The following is a 22,745-nucleotide window of genomic DNA, read 5'->3' on the forward strand; positions in this document are numbered from 1 at the left end:
TGGTCCGACATGATTCCATATTCTGGTACATGCTCATGTCCCAGCTGTAGAGACAGCTAGGATAAATGTATAAAACTCTGGCCCTCGGACTTCAAAAACCACAGAAATGGCAACTGGCATCCTTTTTATGTCCTTTCAAGTCCCAAAGCGTGGTTCTGTAAACCACTAGAATGGGACAAGGAAATACCCTTGGTAGGATTTTCTCCATCTTAATCCAGACACCCGTGTATTTTATTTTTCCTGTCCCAGTTGAGATGCAAAAGACCAAAACAACCCCTCCACCCCCTAAAAAGGAGACAGGACAAAGGAGTGTATACATGTTTGTTTCGAGTAGTTTCTGAAAATTTGGGGTAAGTTGAAATTATTTAATTATGCCTAATTTCCTGTGGGGGGAGGTGAAATTTCCATCATAATTTGAGACAAGTGGCAGTTTTGCCTCTGGCAGATTTAAATGAGAAAAGTGAATGCTGGGATGCCAAACACGCGCATGAATGCACATCTGTGCCCTTAGTCTTAATCAGCCTCTTTGTTCGGTCCCCTTTCTCCTTGTTGCCCCTGGAACAGCGGCAGTGACCCCTGCCCACGTGATGCGGTGACATTTGCACAGAGCAAGACCCATGTGCTTCTCTCTTGAATTACTGTGATGTGTCCCCCCACCCCCGTTCTTGCAAATGGCTCCACGGGAAAGGGCCTGATCCGTAGAAAAAAGTGATTCCCCCGATTGAAACAGAGGTTTCTTAAGTTTTACTGCCTACATGCATCCGTTGATACAGCTGCCTGGGATTTCCCCACTGTGCCTCTGTCTCTGTGGATTTCCTCCTCTACGTGCTTCTCTCTCTTTCCTCGTGCACTTCAACTCCTCTCATATTCAACTGAAAGAAGGCCAAAATGAGATTCTGAAAAGCAAACCAGTCTCCAGTAAACTGATAAAATATTGATACAGGACAGGGATTGCTGAAATTGCTCAGCACATGTATTTTATTCTCCCCCCACACACACAGTATTTTAAAACATCACTTTTTTAAAATTTGAACACCTTTGGACTTTGCACCTGCTTTCCTTTGCCACAATCCCCACCATTCTCTGTTGTATTCCACACCCCCCCTCCTTCATGAATTCACATTACCAGTCTTGAATTCCAAGGCTTTTCCAGTCTGCCTTCCTTAGGAATCTTCTGTGTACAATTTAGAATTCTGGAGTATTACAAAAGACATCCCTGCTTTGTAGATGTTTACAGTCAAATGGGAGGAGTTGTGAAAGCAAAGGGAAGAAGAAATAAATACAGTACTCATTTACAGGAAGTCGTTAAAAAAATGAGAGTTATACTCATTGCTGAGAATGGTATAAGATGCCAACTGGTAAGTCTTACTGATTTGTAAAGGAGTCAGTAGATTTTGTGTGTAACCTTGCAAATTTTGCTTGGGTAGTTGATTTTGGCTAATGGAGCTTTAGCTTGTTCATAGGGTTCTTGAATCTGTAAGATGACGTGATCATGGGTCCTTTATGTCTGTATTCTCAAGTGTCAGTCTTCCTTTCCAGTTCTCTTATTTCTTTCCATATTGTCCCCTTTACCATACTTTGTGTCCACAGGATGGCTTTAGTTGTCAGTAGTGCTACCGACATACCTGCCTATGGAATTCTCCGGACTATTAGTGCCCAAAATGGAACACTTTAATTGTTTCCTCTTTTAAGAAAACCCTCTTGTTTTCCATTTCCCAGCAGATATCTGGAGTGATCACTCCTTTCAGACTGATCCAGATTTGCCGCCTGGCTGGAAGAGAATCAACGACATCGCTGGGACCTATTATTGGCACATACCCACAGGGACAACTCAGTGGGAACGCCCCGTCTCCATCCCAGCCGATCTTCACGGTTCTAGGAAAGGGTCACTTAGTTCTGTAACGCCATCTCCCACCCCAGAGCACGAGGTAAAATGGAGTATCTTTTTAACAGCTTAGTAGAGTGGATGTGACTTGTGATTTCTCTTTAGACTTGTTGCTTCTGCCCCACCAGGTCATCAAGGTAAGTTTTTTGATTATCATGCATGCTGCATTTGAAACCCAAAAATGCTTCCTCTTAGTGTAAATAGCCTTAATACCATCGTTCAGGGATGTTTTCATTTTTTTCGTGGCTTTTGGTCTCTTGAAAACAGCATTCTAGGTATAGAAAGTAAGGGAGGCTGATTAATGAGAAGTGGTTAAGATTCCCTGGGGCTCACTGAACCGATACTTTACTCTGCAGGTGCCCTCACATGGTGCTGCTCCATAAAATATTTACACACAGAAGAATGTCTCTTGGCCAGATGTGTTATAATTACTGCATCTCTTATTAGCCTTAGGTCCGTTTGACTGCATGGAAGGGATGTCTGCAAGAATAACCCTTGGGAGCCCTTCAGTGCGTTATTTCTGTATTTTTTTTAAAGGATCTGTTTATTTAGCAAAAGTGACATGATTTTAGACATAAATAGCAGCATAAATTTCTGCTATCCCCGAGGAGGAAATGTGATGTTTAAACAAAGAATTGAGGCATGAAAAAAAAAATTCCACTGTGGTATTTATTAGTACAGAGATTCTTGCGGCAAACCTTTGTGAATCCCGGTAACAAAATATTCAAGAGTGCGGCCGTTGGAAAAGGTCACAAGTAAGCGATGGCTTTTTCTGGAAAAGTAGTTGGAATGCTAACACAGGCACGTCTGCCTGTGTGACCACAGTCTTTTGTTCTTTCAACAACCCATGTTCTTTGACCTTGAGGCCTTGGAGGGGATCTAAACTGGGGGTCTCTCCCCGGCAGAACTCCTCCGTGTTCTTGCAACCATTCTCAGCCTTCCTGGCTTTGAAAGGAGACAGTATCTTGTTTCTTACATCCGGGCTTATTGACTTGCTCTTCTCCGGGAGGCAGGAAGACCTACATTCCAAGCCCATTCCTCCTAGTACAGGGCTTCAGCATCTCCCTTCCCCAAGCCTAGGCCTCAGATTCTCCGTCTTTCCAGGGACGGGTTGGGGTGAGCTCTTCCCTCCTTGAGAGACAGGGGCCTTGGTTGGTTGGCACGTGAGCCTGATAATCAGGCACGTGTTTCCCTATTGCTGAACCACATAGGATTTTGTTGCTTATCACTGGGCAGCTTATGGTAACTTTTTATTGAAGTATCATGTTCCTCTTCGCTGAGCAAATTCCGTTCAGTTACTCATCTTGTTAGGTGCGCGGGGGGACAAAGACGAACCTCAAGGAGCTTAGCATGACATGGACTCCTCCTACGATCCCAGCCTAATTGTGTCTTGGCATTATCCCCTGGGCCTCCGAGTGGCCTCCCAGAAGCCGAGCCAGCCAGGACACCACCTCTGCTCTCTTTTTCTCCCTTTTTCTCACCTGTACATCCTTTCTCTTGGCATCTTTGTTAGACTCTCTTTCTCCATTCCAGGGGTTCGCTCCCCTATTTTAACCCTTTAACCATCTTCACACGGGAGTACCCTACAACCAGAGAATGCTAGGATGGGAAAGGGTCAGCTGACCCCAGGATCCATACATTACAGACAGGGAAACTGAGGCGCAGACAGGACAGTGACCGGCGACACCGCTGGGTCTAGAACTCAGAGATCCTGAATGCTCCTGAATCCTAGGCCAGGGTTGTTCTCACTCCATTTCCCTGGCTTTGAGATTCCAGCCTACTCTGCTTTCTCATTGTCCCAGAAGTTAGATGAGATTCCCTTTGAGATGTCGCTTTTGTCCTGGGAAACTCTTGTCCTCTGTATGTAGAAGAAATGAAGTTCTTCTTATAGCCTGCCTCCTGAGGCCGAGGTGTGGATGTGGTAAAGTCCAAGGAGGGCAGCCCAAGGTTTATGGGGCTTGGATTTTTATTTCTTCGATGAATATGGCAGGTTTTCATTTCCATGTTTTCTGCAGAAAACCTTGGGAAGAATGCATCACAGGTAGGCAGCTGGCCCTGGGGAGGATGGTCAGGCAGCAGAGTCCACCTGTAATCCCCGAGCCGCCTCCTGATGCGCACATGGGTCTGTTCTTCCCCTTCTCTACGCCCGCCTCCCGTTCCTGTCCTAGCTACCTCTCAGGGCCCCTTCCCAGGCTCAGATTGTGTCCCATGGCCCTCGCTTCCTGCTTCCTCTCCGTGGGTTCAGTGTTCCCCTAATGTATCCACAGCGCTCAGGGTCCCTGCTGCTATTCATGATTTAGTGTGGCTTTCAGTGTATTTTCATAAATGTCATCTCATTTGTTCCCTTCAAGACAGAGAGGACAGCTGATATGTTCCTTACTTAAGAAAAGAGTTAACTAAAGCTCAGTGAGTTCAGTAACCGTGCAGCTGGTGTAGGAGAGGCATGTGTCTAGTTCTCAGACTCTGGATCCTATGCTCTGCCCCTGGTACTATGGGACTTTCTACCTTGCTGTCCGTCTGATGCCTCTCTTCTGCTATTGACCATGCCATTGTGCTGACCCTTATCCCTCCAAGGAACTTTGTTAAAGGACGCATCATTTTAAGTTTCAGGGAGAGAGAGAGAGAGAGCGCCACTCCTATCCAGCACTTTAATAGACCAATGGACTAGATGTTCTTCCAATCAGCCTTTTGATTGTTCACTTCATACACATTTTCCCCGTGTACGTAGGCCATTATGTCCCAAAACCAAGCACATTTAAAACGCAGTATGTTAAAATCCTAGAAGCAAACGTATGAGCATGTAGAGAGAAGAGGACAGGGGGTAGGAGAAAGACCCAGCCTGCCGTATGTATACCCAGGACGTTTAGACGCTGACATGGATATTAAACCAGAGGTACCAAAGGTAATGGAGTGTTTATGGTGTCAAGCTCGTGCCTTATCCCGTGACTCCTAATAGAACCCTATGCATCGGAACTGTCGTTGTCATTCGCTTTTTACATTTGACAACACTAAGACTGAGAGGCGAAGCTTGCTTGAGGTCACACACCTGTTAGTGGTGGAACCAAGCTTCAGTGAAGGTCTGCTGACCCCCACCCCACCCCACCCCAGGTTTCACGGTTCTGTTTATCGGTGGGGCTTGGCGAGTCTCACAGCTCTTCATCTCAATCCAAGGGCAGGCAGTGTCCTATGCAGAGCCTCCTAGAAAATGACTTCTCTTGATAACATTGTCTCAGGTGCTAATGACAGTGGAAGAGAAATGATTATTTCCCTGACACCATTTCTTTGATCTCTAAATAGAATCTATTTCATACTAGTTTGGAACCATGAGAGAAAACAAAAGGTTAAGGACGAGAAGAAACTTGTAATATGTCATGTTAGAAATGCATATTTTATTCAGCTTTTCCCCCAAGCTCGTTTAGGGGGAAAAAAAACAACCCAAATCTGTTGACTCTGCTTCACGAAAGTTTTGTACTGAAAGCTTCCTTACAGTTTGAAAATTTTACATTTCACATTCCAGAGCTCACCAGGGAGGTGCTAAGCACAGTGGATAATGTTTCCTCTGTGCACGCCAGCAGTATTTTCTAAAGTTTATAAACAGGCCAGGAAGCATTTGCTATTAAAATTGGGCCCACAGTGATCTCCCCCTCCCCTCCCCAGTCCATCGATTTGTTCCAAATTACTTGGATGTCGAATTTTAGAGAGAAGAAAGGAGCTACACTAAGTATTTTTATGAATCACTGTTGGCCTGTAGGCAAGTCTTGTCTTAAAATGTTTCCAACTGAAGGTGTTTCCCGGTTCCTTAAGAAGAGAAGTATGGAGGAGAAAGTGCGTTTGGAGCAAGGGGATGGGGAACTGCTTCTCAGAACTGTGATCTTGATCATAATTCACTCTGTTCTTGCTACATTACTCCTGGGATCTGTCAGGGCCCTGAGCTGCTAACTCCCTAGGAGGGGAAATTCCGTGTATTACATTAGAACCTGTGGAATTTCATATATATTTAAGAAATAAGATGAAAACACAAAGGAGCTATTCTGTCATCTTTTTTCTGAACTCTTGACCCAAAGTAATCATGACTGGCGAGAACCTTCAAGAAGGGCCTAGTGAATGCTGTGACAGTGTTTCTCAGCCTGTGAGCCAAGGCCGGTGGCCAAGGTGACCTCTGAGGCATGTAGAATATTTTGATTCCTTGGTCCCTACCAGAGGCCACTAAGCTAGATGCTCTACGGGTGGGACCTGGAAATCTGCCTTTATCATAAGCTTTCCAGGTGATTCTGTGAGTACAAGAGCTGGCCCTCTAATGAATCTAGTATCCCTCTCTTTGTTTATATTTCACTTCTTCTTTGGACCCATCCCAGCTTCTCCTGGGAATTACTGCTCTCATCCCTCCACTTTGAGAGCCCTTTATTCCATAGTGTCTTTTTTATAGCAGCATTACTTGTGGCATGTCAGTCTCCCTCCTTGGGGGGCAGTGGGGGTGAGGACCTGTTCCCCCTCATCTTGTGTCCCCAGCACCTGGCACCGTGTCTAGTACATGGTGAAGCTCATTACGTGTTTGCTGAATGAAGGAATAAACCAGTGTCGTAGCTGAGTGAGTTCTTAGTTGACTTGCTATAGCAGCAAAGCTAGCACCAGAGCCCTGGGTCTCCTGACCCTCCTCTGGCTCACAGAGATGAATTTAATTGCACCCGTATTTGGCAATCTGTTTACTAGTTTAACTCTTTTTTTTTTTTTTACTTCTCTGGGTTATGTTTGCCTGATAAGCCATCCGCCAAAACACAGAAAGCATTTAAAAAGAAGTTAAAAAAATGTGCACACATCTATGGATTCAATGCTCATTAACATCACCTGGCCTGTTCCTTAGAGTTCCGAGATTCTGGGTGCTCTGCATTTATCATCAAGGCCACACGTACCGAGGCTCAGGTCTTGACAGAAGAGGATTAAGAAGCATAATTCATAATCCTTCATAGTCCATAGGTCCCCCAGTTTTTTATTCTTACCAATGGCCATTTTTTTTCCTCCCTGGAAAGAGAGAGCAGAGGATAGGGGAACTGCCATGTCTTGGGCACCTTCAGGCAGGCGGCCCCTATGCTAAGGGCTAACGCTCTTGATCTCAGTTTGTCCACACTCTGATGGTGAGGTCTTCTTATTAGCCCTGTTTCTAGATAAGGAACTGAGGTCACAGAGCAGATGAGAGCAGAAGCAGGATTTGAACCGGGCTTTGCAGCAGAACTTCTGAAGTTCACGCACATGGAGGTGATGATTGTAACTTCTGTCAAAGTCACTAGGGGACGTTCTTTTGCTTTCCTCTCTGCCTGGTTCTCAGCGGGTTCACCCTCCATGCTTGCTCTCCAGGTTACATTTTGATACCACTTCTTAGAAGCTTTCTCGTCCCCCTGGACCCATCCTCAAGAGCTTGCTATTAACATCGTCCACTCCAGTGTTAGCTTTTTTTCAGCAGAAGGACAGTGTATCACTTTCATTTGATTTGTAGAATTGCTTTCTGAGATCCCAGAAGAGAAAAAAGGAAGAAGAAAATCCTCCATAGTCAAGGTTATACAATTGGATTCCCTTAGTGGGTCCACCCTCACACAGATTCTGCTGTATGGTCACAAAGGGCACCATGCTGAAAGGTCATGAAGGGTCGTGATAAGCACCATGCTCCAGGGGCTGGGTCATTCCCCAGGGACACCACCACCTCTGAGGAGCTAAGGCTCCAAGGCTCTCCCAGAACTCAGTGTGATCACTTTGATCAGGGGAAGGGGTGCTTCACCTGGTCAAGGTCAAGAAAAGCACCAGGAGAGTATGTCCCCACCTGTAACTCTGGCCCCAGAACATTCCATTGTGCAAAGATTTAGCTGCATTGCCTGAAAGATTATCAGTTGGGAGGTCATTGCTCATGGAACACGGTCTCTGTTCTTCCTTGACTAGGCTTGTCCCTGTCCGTCATCTTTGTCCTTCCTGAGGCCCAGTGCCCACCTGCCCTTCTCTCTCTCACTGTCTCTTTGTCTCATCTCCTCTTTCATCTCTCACTCCCTCCATGCAGACTACAGACTTTCTGTAGAACCAAACAATCTCTTTGGGTTGTCTTTAAAAAAAAAAAAAAAAAAAAATGATTAGCTAGAATGTTGTAGTCTCTCTTTAAAAAAAAAATTAGATGAATAGAATATGTGGTTATTAAAACTCAAGACAGATTTTGTTGCCCTTAATTTTTTTAAAAAAGAGAAAAATTATGGTCACTTCTATAGGAAAGAGAATTTCTAAAAATGAGAGCTTTTAGATATAGGAGGGAAAAGGGTCTTTTGTTCTAGGCATAACATAGGTTCTCTTAGCCCATACTTGAGTTTTGTACTAAAGAGTTTCTTTAAGAGTCCCCATGTTATTTTAGCTTTTGAAAAATTGCTTTATACGACCTTTGTTTATTTAACTCCATAAGAGGTGATTGTTGGAAGTTTGCCAGCTGACTCATGTCTCCGTAGCATAAGAGTTGGATTCATAGAATTTTAGAATTATAATCAACTTTTACATTACAGGGACCCAACATAAATACATTAAAAAAAATTTTTTTTTAAACCATACACGCATACAGAGAACTATTTTAATTAAATGCTGAAGACTTTTCTGAATACTTGTTTTGAAAAAATACTCTTTCTGTCCTGTCCCCACACCGTGCCTGTTGAGGATAATTTGATTTCGGATTCCTCTTGTCAGACACCCACTCTTTTTTTTTTTTTTTCAATTTCTCTATGAGAACATAATTACCTGGAGTCTTACTAATTCACCATCTGATACCCTTTCAAGTTTAATGAAAAAACAAATATTCCTCACATGTAAACTGTGATGATGATTTGGGATCAAAGAGGCTTATTTTCCTTTAAAAAAGAAAGAAGAAATTCTAGCTTAAAATTCTTGGCATTTCAGGTACTTATCGTTTGAGTCCCCCTACAAGGGTGATTCTAACCCTTTCTCGGTCACCGACCCCTCTGGAAATATGGGAAGAGTGGGGGATCTTCTCCCCAGGAAAACGCACACGCGCAGAACCCCAGCCCCATGTCAGGGGGCCTCCCAGCTCTAACTAACACGTTAAGACCCTCCCGTGTTAGGAATTTTCTCCTCAGTGAAAACTGAGCACTGCTTTGGGGGATGGAGTATAGAGGCGAAGGGCTAGGCAGCACTCCTGCTCTTTTGCTCAATAAAAGAGATTATTTTTTAAAAAGTAGATACAGTGGTGTAAGTTCCACTTTATTTTGAAAAACTGCAGTTAGGGTGCTTAGTCCAAAAAGGAAAGCGACAGTGACACCAGCTGTGCAGTGGTGACGAGAGATCTATATTTGCAGGGACTCGGCGCTCGTCGCGTCCTGCCGAGTTAAAGGAACGCCTGCCTCTTCCAACGCTCGGCACATCTGAACTTCTCTGCCTCCGCTCTGAGTGGGTTTCAAAATTATACTAATGTCGTGAGCAGAGATCATGGGTCCCCATTCCCGTCTCATTTTCAAAACACTTTAGTTGAAAGGCGACTGGAGCAAAAAGTCTCCGCTCTTGATTTATTATCTGAGGAAAGAGGTGATTCACCTGACACATCCGTGGAACGCATTCATAACCATGTCCCTGGGTTTTGTTTGCTTCGTTTATTTCCCCAAATGTTCCATGAGAAGTATTTGGATATTCACTCACTGTGGTAGAAAGGAAAAACAAAAAAACCCCCAACAACATTGCCTGTTGTCTGAGGGCAATGGAAGGGCTGTTTAGATTCAAAGATCTATTCTGAGCGGTCTCCCAACAAGGCAAGGTTTCGTGCTTTGTTCTAGGATTCTGCTTACAAAATCATTTAGTGATCAAACACTCCTTGTGTGGCAAGGAAGCAGAGCTTCTTATGAACTGGAAGAATTTACATGAGACTGTGGAGAGCTGTTTTTGGTCAGTTAAATCTCGGCAGATGTTGACATCCGGCTGCGTTCCTTCCTCTCCCTCCTACCCTTTCCTTGTCCTTTTCTCTTTTACATGAAATAGTTTGAGCCCCAGGTTCTTATGCCCTTGACTGGGGACATTCCCCCGTTTTCAAATCCTCACAGTGACAGGTACCATCCCTAATCCTGCCCCCATCCCCAGAAGACAGTTCTGTTCGGTTACCGGGAGAGAGAAAGTTTCCCGTGGTATTAGGTCCACTAGGCATTTAGTCTGTGAGCTTGAGGCCACGTCTAGAAGATCTAATACCAACTGCTAGCGGTGGTCAGTCATTTCCGTGGTAAGTAACGCGAGCACCATCTTCCTCCTCCCGCCCCAGGCTTCAGGAGATAATCTAGATCTAGAACCGGCTAACCAGTTGCTGGTAGAGTGAATTTGTTCCCTAACCCGTCCTGTGAATATCAATGCTAACAACAGTGTCTTGTGTTTTTTTCTTTTCCTCTTTTCCTTTTTTTTTTTCTTTTAAATCAATGTGCTTTTTCCTATGTGAATAATTATATGTCTAGAAACAGCCATGGAGTGATTTTGCTGTTCTGAATGGGGGAAAGATTAATAGTGACATTTGGAAGGCAAGTATATTGTCAGATTCTAGATCATTTAATATTTTGTCCTTTCTGCATGGCTGTGGCTGTATCTTTTTCTTCTTCATGAATATCATCCATTCTGCAGGGACGCCGTGATGGGGCTTGTTAGGAATGCCCAGCTCACACACATGTTGCCTTTTTTTTTTTTTTTTTTGATGTGTCCTTTTGTGAATGACTTCAAGCTGACTGCCCCAGGTCCCCTGTTTCTTGTAAGAACCTGGGGCTTGCACTGAGCCAGCATCCAGCAGCCCTTGCATGCCCTTTTTCTGCCTAAGCTCACATACACTCTCTGCCTCATGCCGGGAGGACTTTTCTCCCCTTTGATATTTGAGGCCAAGTCAGGGGCCCTCCCCCTTTCTCCATTAACAGGGATCTATTTTCCCCTAGGATTTGCATGCAGCCACAGTTAACCCGGACCCCAGTTTAAAAGAGTTTGAAGGAGCAACACTCCGCTATGCATCTTTGAAACTCAGGTAAGACATGGGAAGGACCTGCCATAATGTGTGGCTTCGTGCAGCTAGAGTTTACAGTAGAATTCTAAGTCCAGTTTTCTGTTTTTCTTTCTAGAAATGCCCCACGTGCTGATGATGATGATTCTTGTGGTATCAATAGTGACCCAGAAGCCAAGGTTTGTAAGAAACGTGCTTTCAGCAGCCGGGTTATGTTCTTGCATCGAAGTAATGGCTTTGGAAATGGCTCAGTTTTTATAAACTGTCAACCCAGAGCCACTGACTAAGGAATTATTCCTCCATCCTCTCTCTTTGCTGACTTCCCCAGCACTTGAAATAAATCCCTAGGCCACGTTCGGTTTGGGAGGATTTCCATAACCATCAAGACTGTGCCAGTATCTCACTACCTCAGTTCTTTGCACAAAGTACAAGTTTGTGTAACAATAAGTTACAATTATTGTCCAAGTGAGTAGGCTTCAGAAGCCTTGCAGAGCAATGGGAGGGTCTGTCGACGGGTGGTACGAGGCTCCTCATGCCCACCTCTTCCAGAACAGCCTCACACCTGCACCATCTCTCTCAAACACAGGTCTGATTTATGATGGGTCCCATGCCTGGGCTTTCATGCAGTGTGGTCGCCATCTTGAAATTCTTAATACTCTTATCTTTGGATTTGTGTTTTTGTAAGCGACGTCCAATGGGGCGATGCACCAGGGAGTTGGAGCCTTGGTTTAGGAACAGTCCTGCTATCTCCCTACGTCCCTGAGCTCGTTCCCCTCCTCTTCGGCACCTCAGGCCCTGCCACACATCCTCATGCCTGCCTCCAACCAGCAATCACTCCTGCTAGTAGGGGCCTCACTGGGAGCATGGGGCGAGCTGGCTTGGGACACACATGCTCCCATGGCATCTCGAGAGAGGGCAAAGTAGTGGCCTACCCAGCCCAGGCTGACAGCACAGCGGTGTGTTAGATTGGGGGCAGTTCAGCCCACTCCCAATCCGGGTACCTGGTTTGTTCTGGCACAGGTGTTGTGGTATACTTTAGGGTCACCTATCTGCTGCGCCTCAGGGAGGGTAGGGGAGATGGGTCCACGGGAAAGGGGTATTCCTGACTCAGTTTCCCCATTCCTGGCCAGGGCGTGGGCGCATCAGTCCAGCAGCTCCGGGGATGGAGAACCCAGAAGGTGTTGGTCCCTGGCAGTGGACAGGGCCCCTGGGCATTTGTGAGGGTCTGCGCTTACCCTGCAGGTGTCCCGTGCCCAAGAGAGCATGACTTTAAATACCAAGGAAAACACACTGTAATGAGTGAAGAGAAGGAATGCAGAAGAAAGGCAACAGTTTTGTTTCAGCCCTTTTTATGGCAGTTTTTCCCCTGCCTTTTGAACAGGGGCTCTGCATTTTCATTCTGCATATTACCTTTCCATTTGCAAATTATGTAGCTGGTCCTCGATATTTTTTCTTACTCCCAAAGCAGATGGGTGTCTGTGAATAAAACAGCCAGTAAGCTCCCTTAGTAATAGTTAAATGGGGAAACACCATGCAGTTTCAAAACCTTGACTCTTCGGCTAGAAACTGCCATGCCGCCTTCAGGGCTGTGGGAATCGGGGCCCGCAGTTGAACAACCCGCCCCCGCCGCTGCTAATCTGCCCGGCAACGTGTTCAGCACAGATGAAGGCCATCCCCAAGCCAGCGGCATTCTGAACAGGTCCGTGGGCTGCTAACGTGCTGGTCTTTATTTTTTTTTAATTTTTTTTAAAGATTTTATTTATTTGAGAGAGAGAGAATGAGAGATAGAGAGCACGAGAGGCAAGAGGGTCAGAGGGAGAAGAAGACTCCCCGCGGAGCCCGATGCGGGACTCGATCCCGGGACTCCAGGATCATGGCCTGAGCCGAAGGCAGTCGCTTAACCAGCTGAGCCACCCAGGCGTCCAACATGCTGGTCTTTAAAGATAAGTTTTATGGCAGGGAGCGGATGCAGTAAAACAGGAAGGCGGGACTCATTTGCTGTGCACCCAGGTGTTTTACAAGGGTTATCAGGCGGAGGCTGGAGGTGGAGGGGGAAAGGGCTGGGGAGTGATGGCCGCGTGAAATTGATGAGAGTGGGCGGGGAGGGGTGAAGCGGGAGGGGAGGTGGAATTGGTTACCAGGAACAGGAGGCCTGGTTGAAACATGACCCAAGTTGTGCTTTCTCTTTTTACCTCCCACTGGTCCTGTTCACTGAATTCTTTATCTGCCCCTGGTAGGGCCCACGTGTCTGTTCCAACACCTCTTGTGAATTTGCCCGTTAATAAGGAGGTTCTGTGTTGCCATAAGTTACCGAAGCTGGACTGAGTTCTAAACAAAAAAGTACATGTATGGTATTCTTTATTTTATATCCTACTTTGTTTTATAGAAGGTCTTAGAAAACTTATGAAAACAAATGCGTTTTTTTTAAGGCACAGAAAATGTAAAGGAATAATCAGTGCATCTGTCTGTACTGGGATAACAGACAAGAGTCAGAAGAGATCAGACCAGCGTGAGGCCTGGGTGGCTCAGTCGGTTAAGCGTCTGCCTTCGGCTCCCCTCATGGTCCCAGGGTCCTGGGATCGAGCCTGGCATCAGGCCCCCTGCTCGGCGGGGAGCCTGCTTCTGCCGCTACCCCTGCGTGTGCTGTCCCTCTCCCCTCTCTGACAAATAAATAAATAAAATTTTTTTAAAAATGTAAAAAAAAAAAAGATCAGACTAGGGACAAGAAAAAAAATATGGCTTTTCAGATCATAGGACTCTGCACAGTTATGGAAGTTGACCTGCAGGTTCATTTTTGTGCCTCTTGGTGATTATTTACATCGAGGATTCTTAGGGTGGATAGCACAAATCCCTAGGACAGCTCAGAATCCTGAAAAGATGTTGGCAGCCAACCCCGCCGGCCCCGGATTTTGAAGGTCCTCATGCTGTCGTTATCATTGTTGCAGACCCCGCAGCACAGTGGGAGGGCGGAGGGTTTTAGAACCCTATGTCATATGAATCACAATGTGCATGAGGCAGAAGCCTCCCAGTCCCGATGGTATGTAACCGTTTTTCTAGTGCTTCTTTATAAAGTAACTGTAATAATGAATATTCATCGTTAACTTTTTGCTATAGGCATTGTCCTTAAGACTTTATTTCTGCTGGCTCTCATCCTCACAAAAATCCAGTGGCCGAACTGTCATTATCTGTATGTTGCAGATGAGGAAGCTGAGCCGTAGAAGGTTAAGCAGCTAGTAAGTAAATAGCATCAGGATCTGAATCCAGGCCATGTAGCTACAGAGCCCAGGCTCACTAGACCTGGAGAAAAAAATTCCTTACACATTGCAAATTTGAAAGTTGCTAAGAGAGTAGATCTTAAAAGTCCTTATCACAAGAACAAAAAAATTTGTAACTATGCATGGTGATGGATGTTAACTAGACTTATTTTGGTGATCATTTTCCAATATATGCAAATACTGAATCATCGTGTTATACACCTGAAACTAATATAATGTTACATGTCAGTTATACCTCAATTTAAAAAAAAAGGAAAATTCTCACTTGGAGCCCTACTTAGGGGCAACCGCCAAACGATGTGTCCTCAATAATATTCCAACTATATGTAGATATATGGAAATTTGGGTTTTGTCAGTCGGTGTTTCATAGCATTACTCATTGGAAGCAAAGGACAAACACCCAAGCAAAACTCATTTCAAGTAAAGTGATAGAAGGTTACGGCAGTGTGGCCTCGCTTGCTGGTCTGACTTGAGGCAGTGATGAACTGGACTTTAGAAGTGGAAGGGATGGGCTGCAGGGTGTTTTAAACCCTCCCGTAGTAGTACGATTTCAAGGAGGCTTATGGTCAAGGTTGGGCCTGGAACAGGAGGAAGCCAAGGGGGCTGGAGTGGAGATGGGCTGCATCGCTGTTGATTGGAAGATCTACACACTTTCATTCGCCATGGACACAGCAGGGTTGACGTTCCTTTGAGGCCATTGAGGAGTCTGGCTGTGCTTCTCTGGATGAATGCATGGTCACGCTACCTCCCAGTGGAAATGGGCACAGGAAGCCTTGCAGGGAAGGCCAAGCTGTCCTCTCAGAATTACAACCATCGTAAAATCCAGCAGCCCTAAATGAAATTATTCTTTACCAATTTTGAAAAAGCCAGGGAACTTGGAACTGACTTCAGTGAAGTCACTTTGGAGGAGTCCCCCCACAACACACATGCACCCTCTGTCCTTTACCACCTGCCCCCTTCATTCCTGTTTAATGTCACCTAGAGCACCTAAGAAGGGAGGAGTGGCAAGACCTAGATTTTCTAGATGTTCAGGTTCTTTTGTAGAAGTAAGTTATTTCTCTAGATAACCCCGCACATTCCTTCAATCTGCCAAAAACTAGAAAACTGAGTGCCCCCCAGATAAGCAGAAAGTATCCTTTCTTTAAGAAAAAAAAAATTAATTTCATGTGCCACGGAATTATAAATATAGCCCCTAAGGGCTCATTACTAAAAAGTTATTATAGAACATGTCTTTCTTCCTAAGTGAAAGTTAACATGCTAAAAAAATTAAAATCATTTTCAGGCTCTCAGGATGTGGGTGTTGCAAACCCTCTCCAGCCACTGTGAGTCTGGGCGCCTTGACAATCAGTTGTTCAGTGAAACCTCTAAATAGCGATGGCAACGTAAAATGACCACACCACCCCCACCACACCCACAGACACCCCCCACACCCCCACACACACGCGCTCAGCCACGCCTCCTTAACCCCCTCCCCAAAGAGCAAAATATTTTTATTTTTTACTTTTTAAAGATTTTATTTATTTGACAGAGCACAAGCAGGGGGAGAGGCAGAGGGAGAGGGAGAAGCAGACTCCCCGCTGAGCTGGGAGCCCGACGTGGGGCTCTATCCCAGGACCTGGAGATCATGACCTGAAATGAAGGTCTTAACCATCTGAGCCACCCAGACACCCCAAAAGCAAAGTATTTTTAAAACTCTGAAAATGTTTTTCAAGCCCACCTACTTTTTTGTACAATAATTATTTTTGTAGTTGATAGCAATGGGTGTGTTTGTGTATAATTCTGAGGTCTTCATTTTTTCTTTATTTTAAAATGATTCTAGATTTACAGAACAGTCACAGAGATTGAGTTCCCATATACCTACCTCACCTAGCTTTCCCTAATAACATCTTCATAATCAGAGTACAGTCATCAAAATTAATAAATGAATCTTGATACCATATTATTAACTATAGACCTTATTTTTTCCTTTTTTTCCCCCACTAATGTCCTTTTTTTTTGTTCTGGGACCCAATCCAGGATACTGTGTCATGAGTGCTACAATATGTCATGGATGCCTGGATGGCTCAGTCGATTGAGTGTCTGACTCTTGATTTTGGCTCAGGTCATGATCTCAGGGTCGTGGGATCGAGCCCCATGTCGGGCTCCACCCTCAGCACGGAGTCTCCCTCTTCCTCTGCTCCTCCCCCCATTTACACTTGTGCTCTCGCTCTCTCTCAAATAAATAAACAAATTAATTAATTAAATATTTTAAAAACTTATTTCATATGTTCCTTTCCACACTTCTCAGATGTGTCATTCTTAACTCCATTGATATTTACTACTGCATTTAATGAATAGCACTGTGATCCATCTAGGCACCCAGTGGCCATAGGAGCAACAACTTCATAAAACTCGGTGACTTTTTTCCTCCTTGTAGGTTGCCAAAAAGGGTCCTATTGGGTCAGAGGCTGTTGGTGTATGGTTCTGTCACCTGTGGCAAAATTGCTTTACAGAAAGGATCCAGCGGCATGTAATTCCCCCAGTAATGTCCTAGAATACACCTCTTTGTTCACCGCCTGCTTTACTCGAGGCTTTGTCATTTTAACAGATTCAGCCTAGTGTTCTTGCACCTGAGCTACTATGTCCTTCTCTAGAATGTCTCCTTAAATTATCAAGACAGGACATTGCTTCACGAAACTCTCTTGTTTCTGTCCATTCTTGGCTGTTTCTTCCTCGATGCACATTTTTCTATGAAAGTTTTAGATAAAATTTTTACTTAAGAATAATTTTGGATATACAGAACAGTTGCAAAGATAGTACAGAGAGTTCCCAAATCCCCTTCACCCAGCTTCCCCTAATGTCCTGTCTTACATAACCCTAGTACATTTGTCAAAACTGAGAAATTAACAGGAGCACAAAACAATTAAACTAAATACTTTATTCTGATGTTACCAGTTTCTCTTCTAATGTCCGTTTTCTGTTCCAAGTCTAATTCAGGGTACCACATTATTTCGTTTCTGTGCATTTTAAATTTCAAATTTTATTCATTATTGTAATCTCAAATATTTTTTTCTCTAATCATTTTTTTCTTTGTGTCTTTTGTGTTACTTTTCCATGTGAAAGTGTTTTTTTTTTTTAGATTTTATCTATTTATTTGAGAGAGAGCAAGCAAGCACGAGCAGGGGGAGGGGCAGAGGGAGAAGCAGACTCCCCGCTGAGCAGGGAGCCCCATGTGAGACTCGATCCCAAGACTCCAGGACCATGACCTGAGCTGAAGGCAGCCACTTTACCAACTGAGCCACCCAGGTGCCCTTTGACATTCCTGTATACACGAACCTTTAGTAGATGATTGCCTCTTGTGCTTCATTTTCAAGAAGGCAACCCCTGGCCCTGTTTGGGCCGTCAACATAGCTTGCATTTCTAAATTCCCATTAATTTGCTGTCTGACCTTTGCTCATCCTACTTGCAATACCTTAAAATCCAAACTTAGCCCCATAAAGCTGTCCTTTCCTAATGGCATGTAGCACATTGCTGGCCAAACTCTTGATGATAATGATCAACACTAAAATAAAATATTATAGTTAAATTGTAGAAAACTTAATGCTTTGAAAAATGTGTGCTAGTTTCTTAGAGTTCTTTCTCATCCTTTGGGTCATGCTGCCTGGACTTCTGTAAAGGAGGGGTGCTGCCACCTTGTGGACAATATCGAAAGTTACATCTTTAAAGAAATCCGCAAAGGGCACCTTTCATTTGGAATCATTGAATTGCTTATAGCTGGAAGTGACCCTGGAGATGATCCAAAGGGCCTCCTTTACAGGCAAAAAAAAGTCAGTCCCAGAAAAGATGAGTAAATAACTTTCCTTGGGTCACACAATTAGCTCGTGGTGGAAATGGCACTCAAAGGTGGGGTCTTCTGGGCCTTGGACCACCCCACCCCGTGTGAGTGCATAACAAATCATTTCCAGGATATTTATGAAGAGAGGTCTTTAGAACTGCCTGTAGAAACTTCTCCTCTGAAATACATAATAAAGGACCTGGCAAGGGGATGATTTTGTTCCAAGCACTTAATTCTCCACCTTTCAGCTTCCTCCTCTGTGAAATGAATGTGTGATCATCTCAGAAGTCACTCTGGTTCCTGAGAAACGTTAAGATGCCAGATGAAATGTAGCAGTCCTGACCTATGGCATCTGGAGATGGAATAGTGCAGTCTGATGGATCTTCAAAGATGGAGAAGGGAAGAAAGCATAACTGGCTCCGTCGTGCTCTCCAGGGCTGGAGACAGGCCGCTGGCCCCCCTTTTCCAAACACACGCTCAGCCTGTGTTTGGCACGCAGGCACTCACAGGCTAAGTTTTCCTGCAAACATGAGGCATCATGTTTATTTCCCCAGATTATAGAGAAGAAACTGATGCTTCGAACAGATCGCATAATTTATCACACAGCTAGTGACTGGTGGAAGGAGAACTTGAACTCAGATGCTTTTTTTTTTTTTGAAAGATTTTATTTATTTATTTGACAGAGAGACCCACAGAGAGAGCAGGAACACAAGCAGGGGGAATGGGAGAGGGAGAAGCAGGTTTCCCGCTGAGCAGGGAGCCGATGTGGGACTCGACCCCAGGACCCTGGGATCATGACCTGAGCTAAAGACAGACGCTTAACGACTGAGCCACCCAGGCACCCAAACTCAGATGCTTTTGACCTGAAAGCCCAAGAAAGCATCAGGCCCACCCACTCCCTGATTATTGGTTCCCTAAGCTGTGAGGGTAAAGCTGAGGCTGCCCGGGTGTTTTGGGTAGAGGTAGCAGAGATGCCGGAGGTGAGTATGGGTGAGGGAACTGCAAGGTCATCGCTTGAGGACAGACCCCCCCCCCCCGCTTTCTTTTCACCGTCATCCAGACTCGTGTGGTCCAGACCTTTGTAGTGCTTTCAGACTTCCCTGCCCGTGTTGGCAAATTCAGATTCAGGTGTTGTGGGGTGAGACAAGGGACTGTATTTCTGTTAGGCTCCCAGATGCTGCTGCTGGGAGCACACAACACTTCTAGTAGTAACACTGAAAAGTTTGAAACCTGCCCAATAAGGCATCCTTTCCGTGGACCTTCTATGGGGACATAGCCTTTCTGCACAGCACTGGCCTGCTCTGTTATGGCGCATTTGCAACCAGTTCTCAGCTGTTGGGGGATTTTTTAACCAGGCGCTGGATTTTTGTATAAGCTCTGCTTGTCTACTTTCTCTTTTGGTATAACCTGCCCCAAATGGGCAGTAGCGGGGATGGAGGTGATGCACATCAGTCCGATAGTGGGTTTGGTGGAGGAACTTTCTGAACTTTCTGAAGCGCCGATGAATGAACATGAAACTGTAATATTCTTCTGTGAGCTTTATTTATCTGTGCCCTTCCTTGTTTCTTATTAACATAGATTTTCATGAAGTAATTATATTAGTGGCTACTGACTAGATTAGCATGAATAGATGAACAGGAAAGGGTAAGGAGTATCTACTCATTCAGATTTATTTCTGGTCTGGGTAACAAACTCATTATCATTACTTAGCATTAGTATGGGATTCTGTGTCTGTGTATAGTTCTTATAATTGACATTTATTTCATGTGGCACAGGTTTTTCTTTCAGAAATCCTGATCTGTATGAAAAGGGTGGATTTGATTTCTGTTGTTGATGCCTTAATTGCATCAAACACCTTTACTGAGTGCCCAGTGCTTAAGGAGAAGCTGTATGATAAATGGTTAACAGCATTCTGGGATTTTGGACCCAGACTGAGTGGGTTTAAAGCAAGACTCTGCTGTTGACTAGCTGGGTGACCTTGGGCAGGTTGCTTTTGCCTCTCTGTACCTCTATTTCCTCTTTTGTAAAGTGGGAATGATAATAATACCCACCTCACAGGAAGTGGGGTAAACATTGGGTTGGCATATTATAAACATAAGATATATGTTAAGTGCCTGGAAATATCCCTGGCACGTAATAGGCATTCTCTATGCATTAGCCATTTTTACTATTTTTATACAAAGAGGAATAGATACCTTCCCTGCTTCGAGAGGCAGACAACAAACAGGCAAATTCGATGCATTGTTCTGAGTGCTGACTTATCATGTCATGAGTGGAGACTGTGCCAGGGGCATCTACCCTGGCCGCCAGTAAGGGGTGCCTCACGTGGTTTTCCAGGAGAGGATACTTACGCTGATGCTAAGCCTAAGGGTACTTGCATTGCCACAGGACGGAGTGATTCTTCCCCGTTCTGTAAATGTAAATGCAGAAGATTTGAAAATGTATGTAAATCTGTGTTCATTTTCAGCAAATGCTTTTAGGAATGGATCTATTAATACGAAGTTCATCATCGGGGCGCCTGAGTGGCTCAGTCAGTTAAGCTTCAGACTCTTGATTTTGGCTCAGGTCATGGTCTCAGGATTGTGAGATCGAGCCCTGTGTTGGGATCCGCGCCAGGTGTGGAGTCTGCTTAGGATTCTTTCTCCCTCTCCCTTACCCCCATCCCCACTTGCTCAGGTGCATGCACGTACTATCTCCCTCAAAAAAAAAAAAGGAAGTTTATCGTATTTGTCCAGTGCTACATATTGCATTGTTTCTGTTATCTGTTCCTGTATACTTATGTAAGAAACCATGCCAGAACTTGGGAGCTTAAAACCACTATTTATTTTGCTCATGATTTTGTGGAATTGGGAAAGGTTCAGTAGTGCACTTCCTTTCTGATCCACATGGAGGCAGCTGGGGCTGGAAGGTCCACTCCCAAGATGGCTTCTTACTCACATGCCTGGCAGCTCGGTGCTCCTAGGCTTCTCTGTCTCTTCACCTGGCATCTCATCTTTCAGGGCCTCTCCCTGTGGCTTGGGTTTCTCACAGTCGTGGTCTCTGGGTAGGTGGGTGTACTTCTCATGTGGCGTCTGGCTTCTAAGAAGCCGGCAGCTAAAGGCACCAGGTGAGACAAGGCTATTCCTCGAACTGACCCCACATTGCCACCATACTCTGTTGATCAGGACGGTCCCGGCCCAGACCAAAGGTGGAGACATGCACTCTGCCTCTTGAGGCAAGAGTACAGAGGACGGGAGGCTTTGTTGCGGCCATCTTTGGAACAATCAAGCTGCGGTAAATGTCTTTCCCACATTTCAGTTGTTCAGCAAAAATGTCTTTAGTGAAGGGCATTATCAACACAGTTGAATCAAGAAACCAAGGCACAGAGCCAATGATGAACATACCAAGTCTTGGCAGAATGAGATTCTTCCTCTTGTGTGTGGCTTTTAGGTTGACATTCACAAAGAGAAAATACAGACTATCTCATTCAAGCCTTAGGAGGAATGGAAGGAGCACCGAGAGCCATTCAAGCCTTAGGAGGAGTGGAAGGAGCACCGAGAGGCAACGTGATCTGCCCAAGAGTGCGTGGCTTGTCTGGGAAGAGCAGGACTCAAAGCCGGTCTTCCTGACCCTCGTTCAGCACAGTTTCCCACTGAGCAGAGCTGACACTCATTCTCGGACATGGAGCCATTGGCCTTGGATGTTCGTTTTGTCTCCTAGCCCAGAGGACAGCTTTTCTGTTTCTAAGACTGTTTTCCTCCCTTTATTTGCCAACATGGCCAAACAATGCTGCGTTTCTGGCAGACCCTCAGCTTCCTTTCCCTTATTAACGTCTGGTCACTACACTTGCGTGAATGCGTAGTCGGGGAATTGGCAGCCATGTTGAGCCCCCAAGTTTTGAAGGGCGCTGTTGGAATGAGACGCATTGTTATCCATCCTTGGCAGCTCTGCCCTGTGGCGGCAGATGCCCGGAATGGCTAATTAAGGAAAGGTACCTTCCTCTTCCCCGGAAGGAAGGCAGTGGGGAACAGGTGAGGTGAGCGGACCGCAGCCAGCAGCGATGCTGGAGAGGAGCGTCCTGAGAACGTGGCGCAGCAGGTGTGTGAACCTGGCCCGTGGGATCCGGGCAGAGAACTGGGGCCGTGGCCGGTCACAGAACTGAGCAGCCTCGGGCAGAAGCAGCGGCAGTGTGTTCAGCCAGCCGAGCGGGGTCGTCCAGGAAGGGCCAGCTGGTCAAGACCACGGGGTCCTGACGCTGGCGTGGCAGGGCTACCTGAAACGTTGCCAGCAGATAGACAGCAGACCTTGTTCCCCTCACTCCCAGGACTCATCAAATCGTGAAGCCGCAAAGATCAGAGTGTGAGTTCTTCCTGTACTCCTGGCTCTGCTGCTTGTGAAGCTTATAGTCAGGCTTCCTTGTTTTCAGTCTCTGGTACTGACGGTTGTCTCCGTGGATTCATCCATCCATTTGCTTGGCATGTATTTATTCAGTAGCTGTTACGTGTCAGCTGGGATGAGGTCCATCAGACTGGGGACGGGAGCAACAGAAAACAACGCAGCAGGGAAAATGGTGGTCTCGTTTAAGAATGACAGTGACAGTGTTGCTGGAAGAGAGAACTTGTAAATGTACATGGGATTTCAGTTGCTTCATGTTGAAGGCAATGTTTGAGATCAGTTCACTAAGCAATAACACAGGAATAATTTTAATTGACAGTTTAAGCATCTGTCAGTAGATGAATGGATAAAGAATATGTGGTGTATATACGTATATATAGACGTGATGCGTACACACACACA

The 22,745-nt window shown here is 45.3% G+C and overlaps 1 protein-coding gene across 1 annotated transcript in view; it reads left to right on the top strand.

The window, feature by feature from the left end:
• The window catches only part of APBB2 (amyloid beta precursor protein binding family B member 2), a 340,123-nt gene that overhangs the window by 226,385 nt on the left and 90,993 nt on the right, over positions 1-22,745 (top strand). Inside the window, exons 3-5 of the mRNA XM_088021349.1 lie at positions 1,723-1,928; positions 10,819-10,904; positions 10,999-11,059. Coding sequence (XP_087877475.1) covers positions 1,723-1,928; positions 10,819-10,904; positions 10,999-11,059 — 353 coding nt within the window. The remainder of the gene's footprint in view (positions 1-1,722; positions 1,929-10,818; positions 10,905-10,998; positions 11,060-22,745) is intronic.

The sequence above is a fragment of the Eumetopias jubatus genome, unplaced genomic scaffold, assembly GCF_037043125.1.
Source record: "Eumetopias jubatus isolate StellerSeaLion01/CBP00866 unplaced genomic scaffold, mEumJub1_p1.0 scaffold_2, whole genome shotgun sequence".
NCBI classification, from domain to species: Eukaryota; Metazoa; Chordata; class Mammalia; order Carnivora; family Otariidae; genus Eumetopias; species Eumetopias jubatus.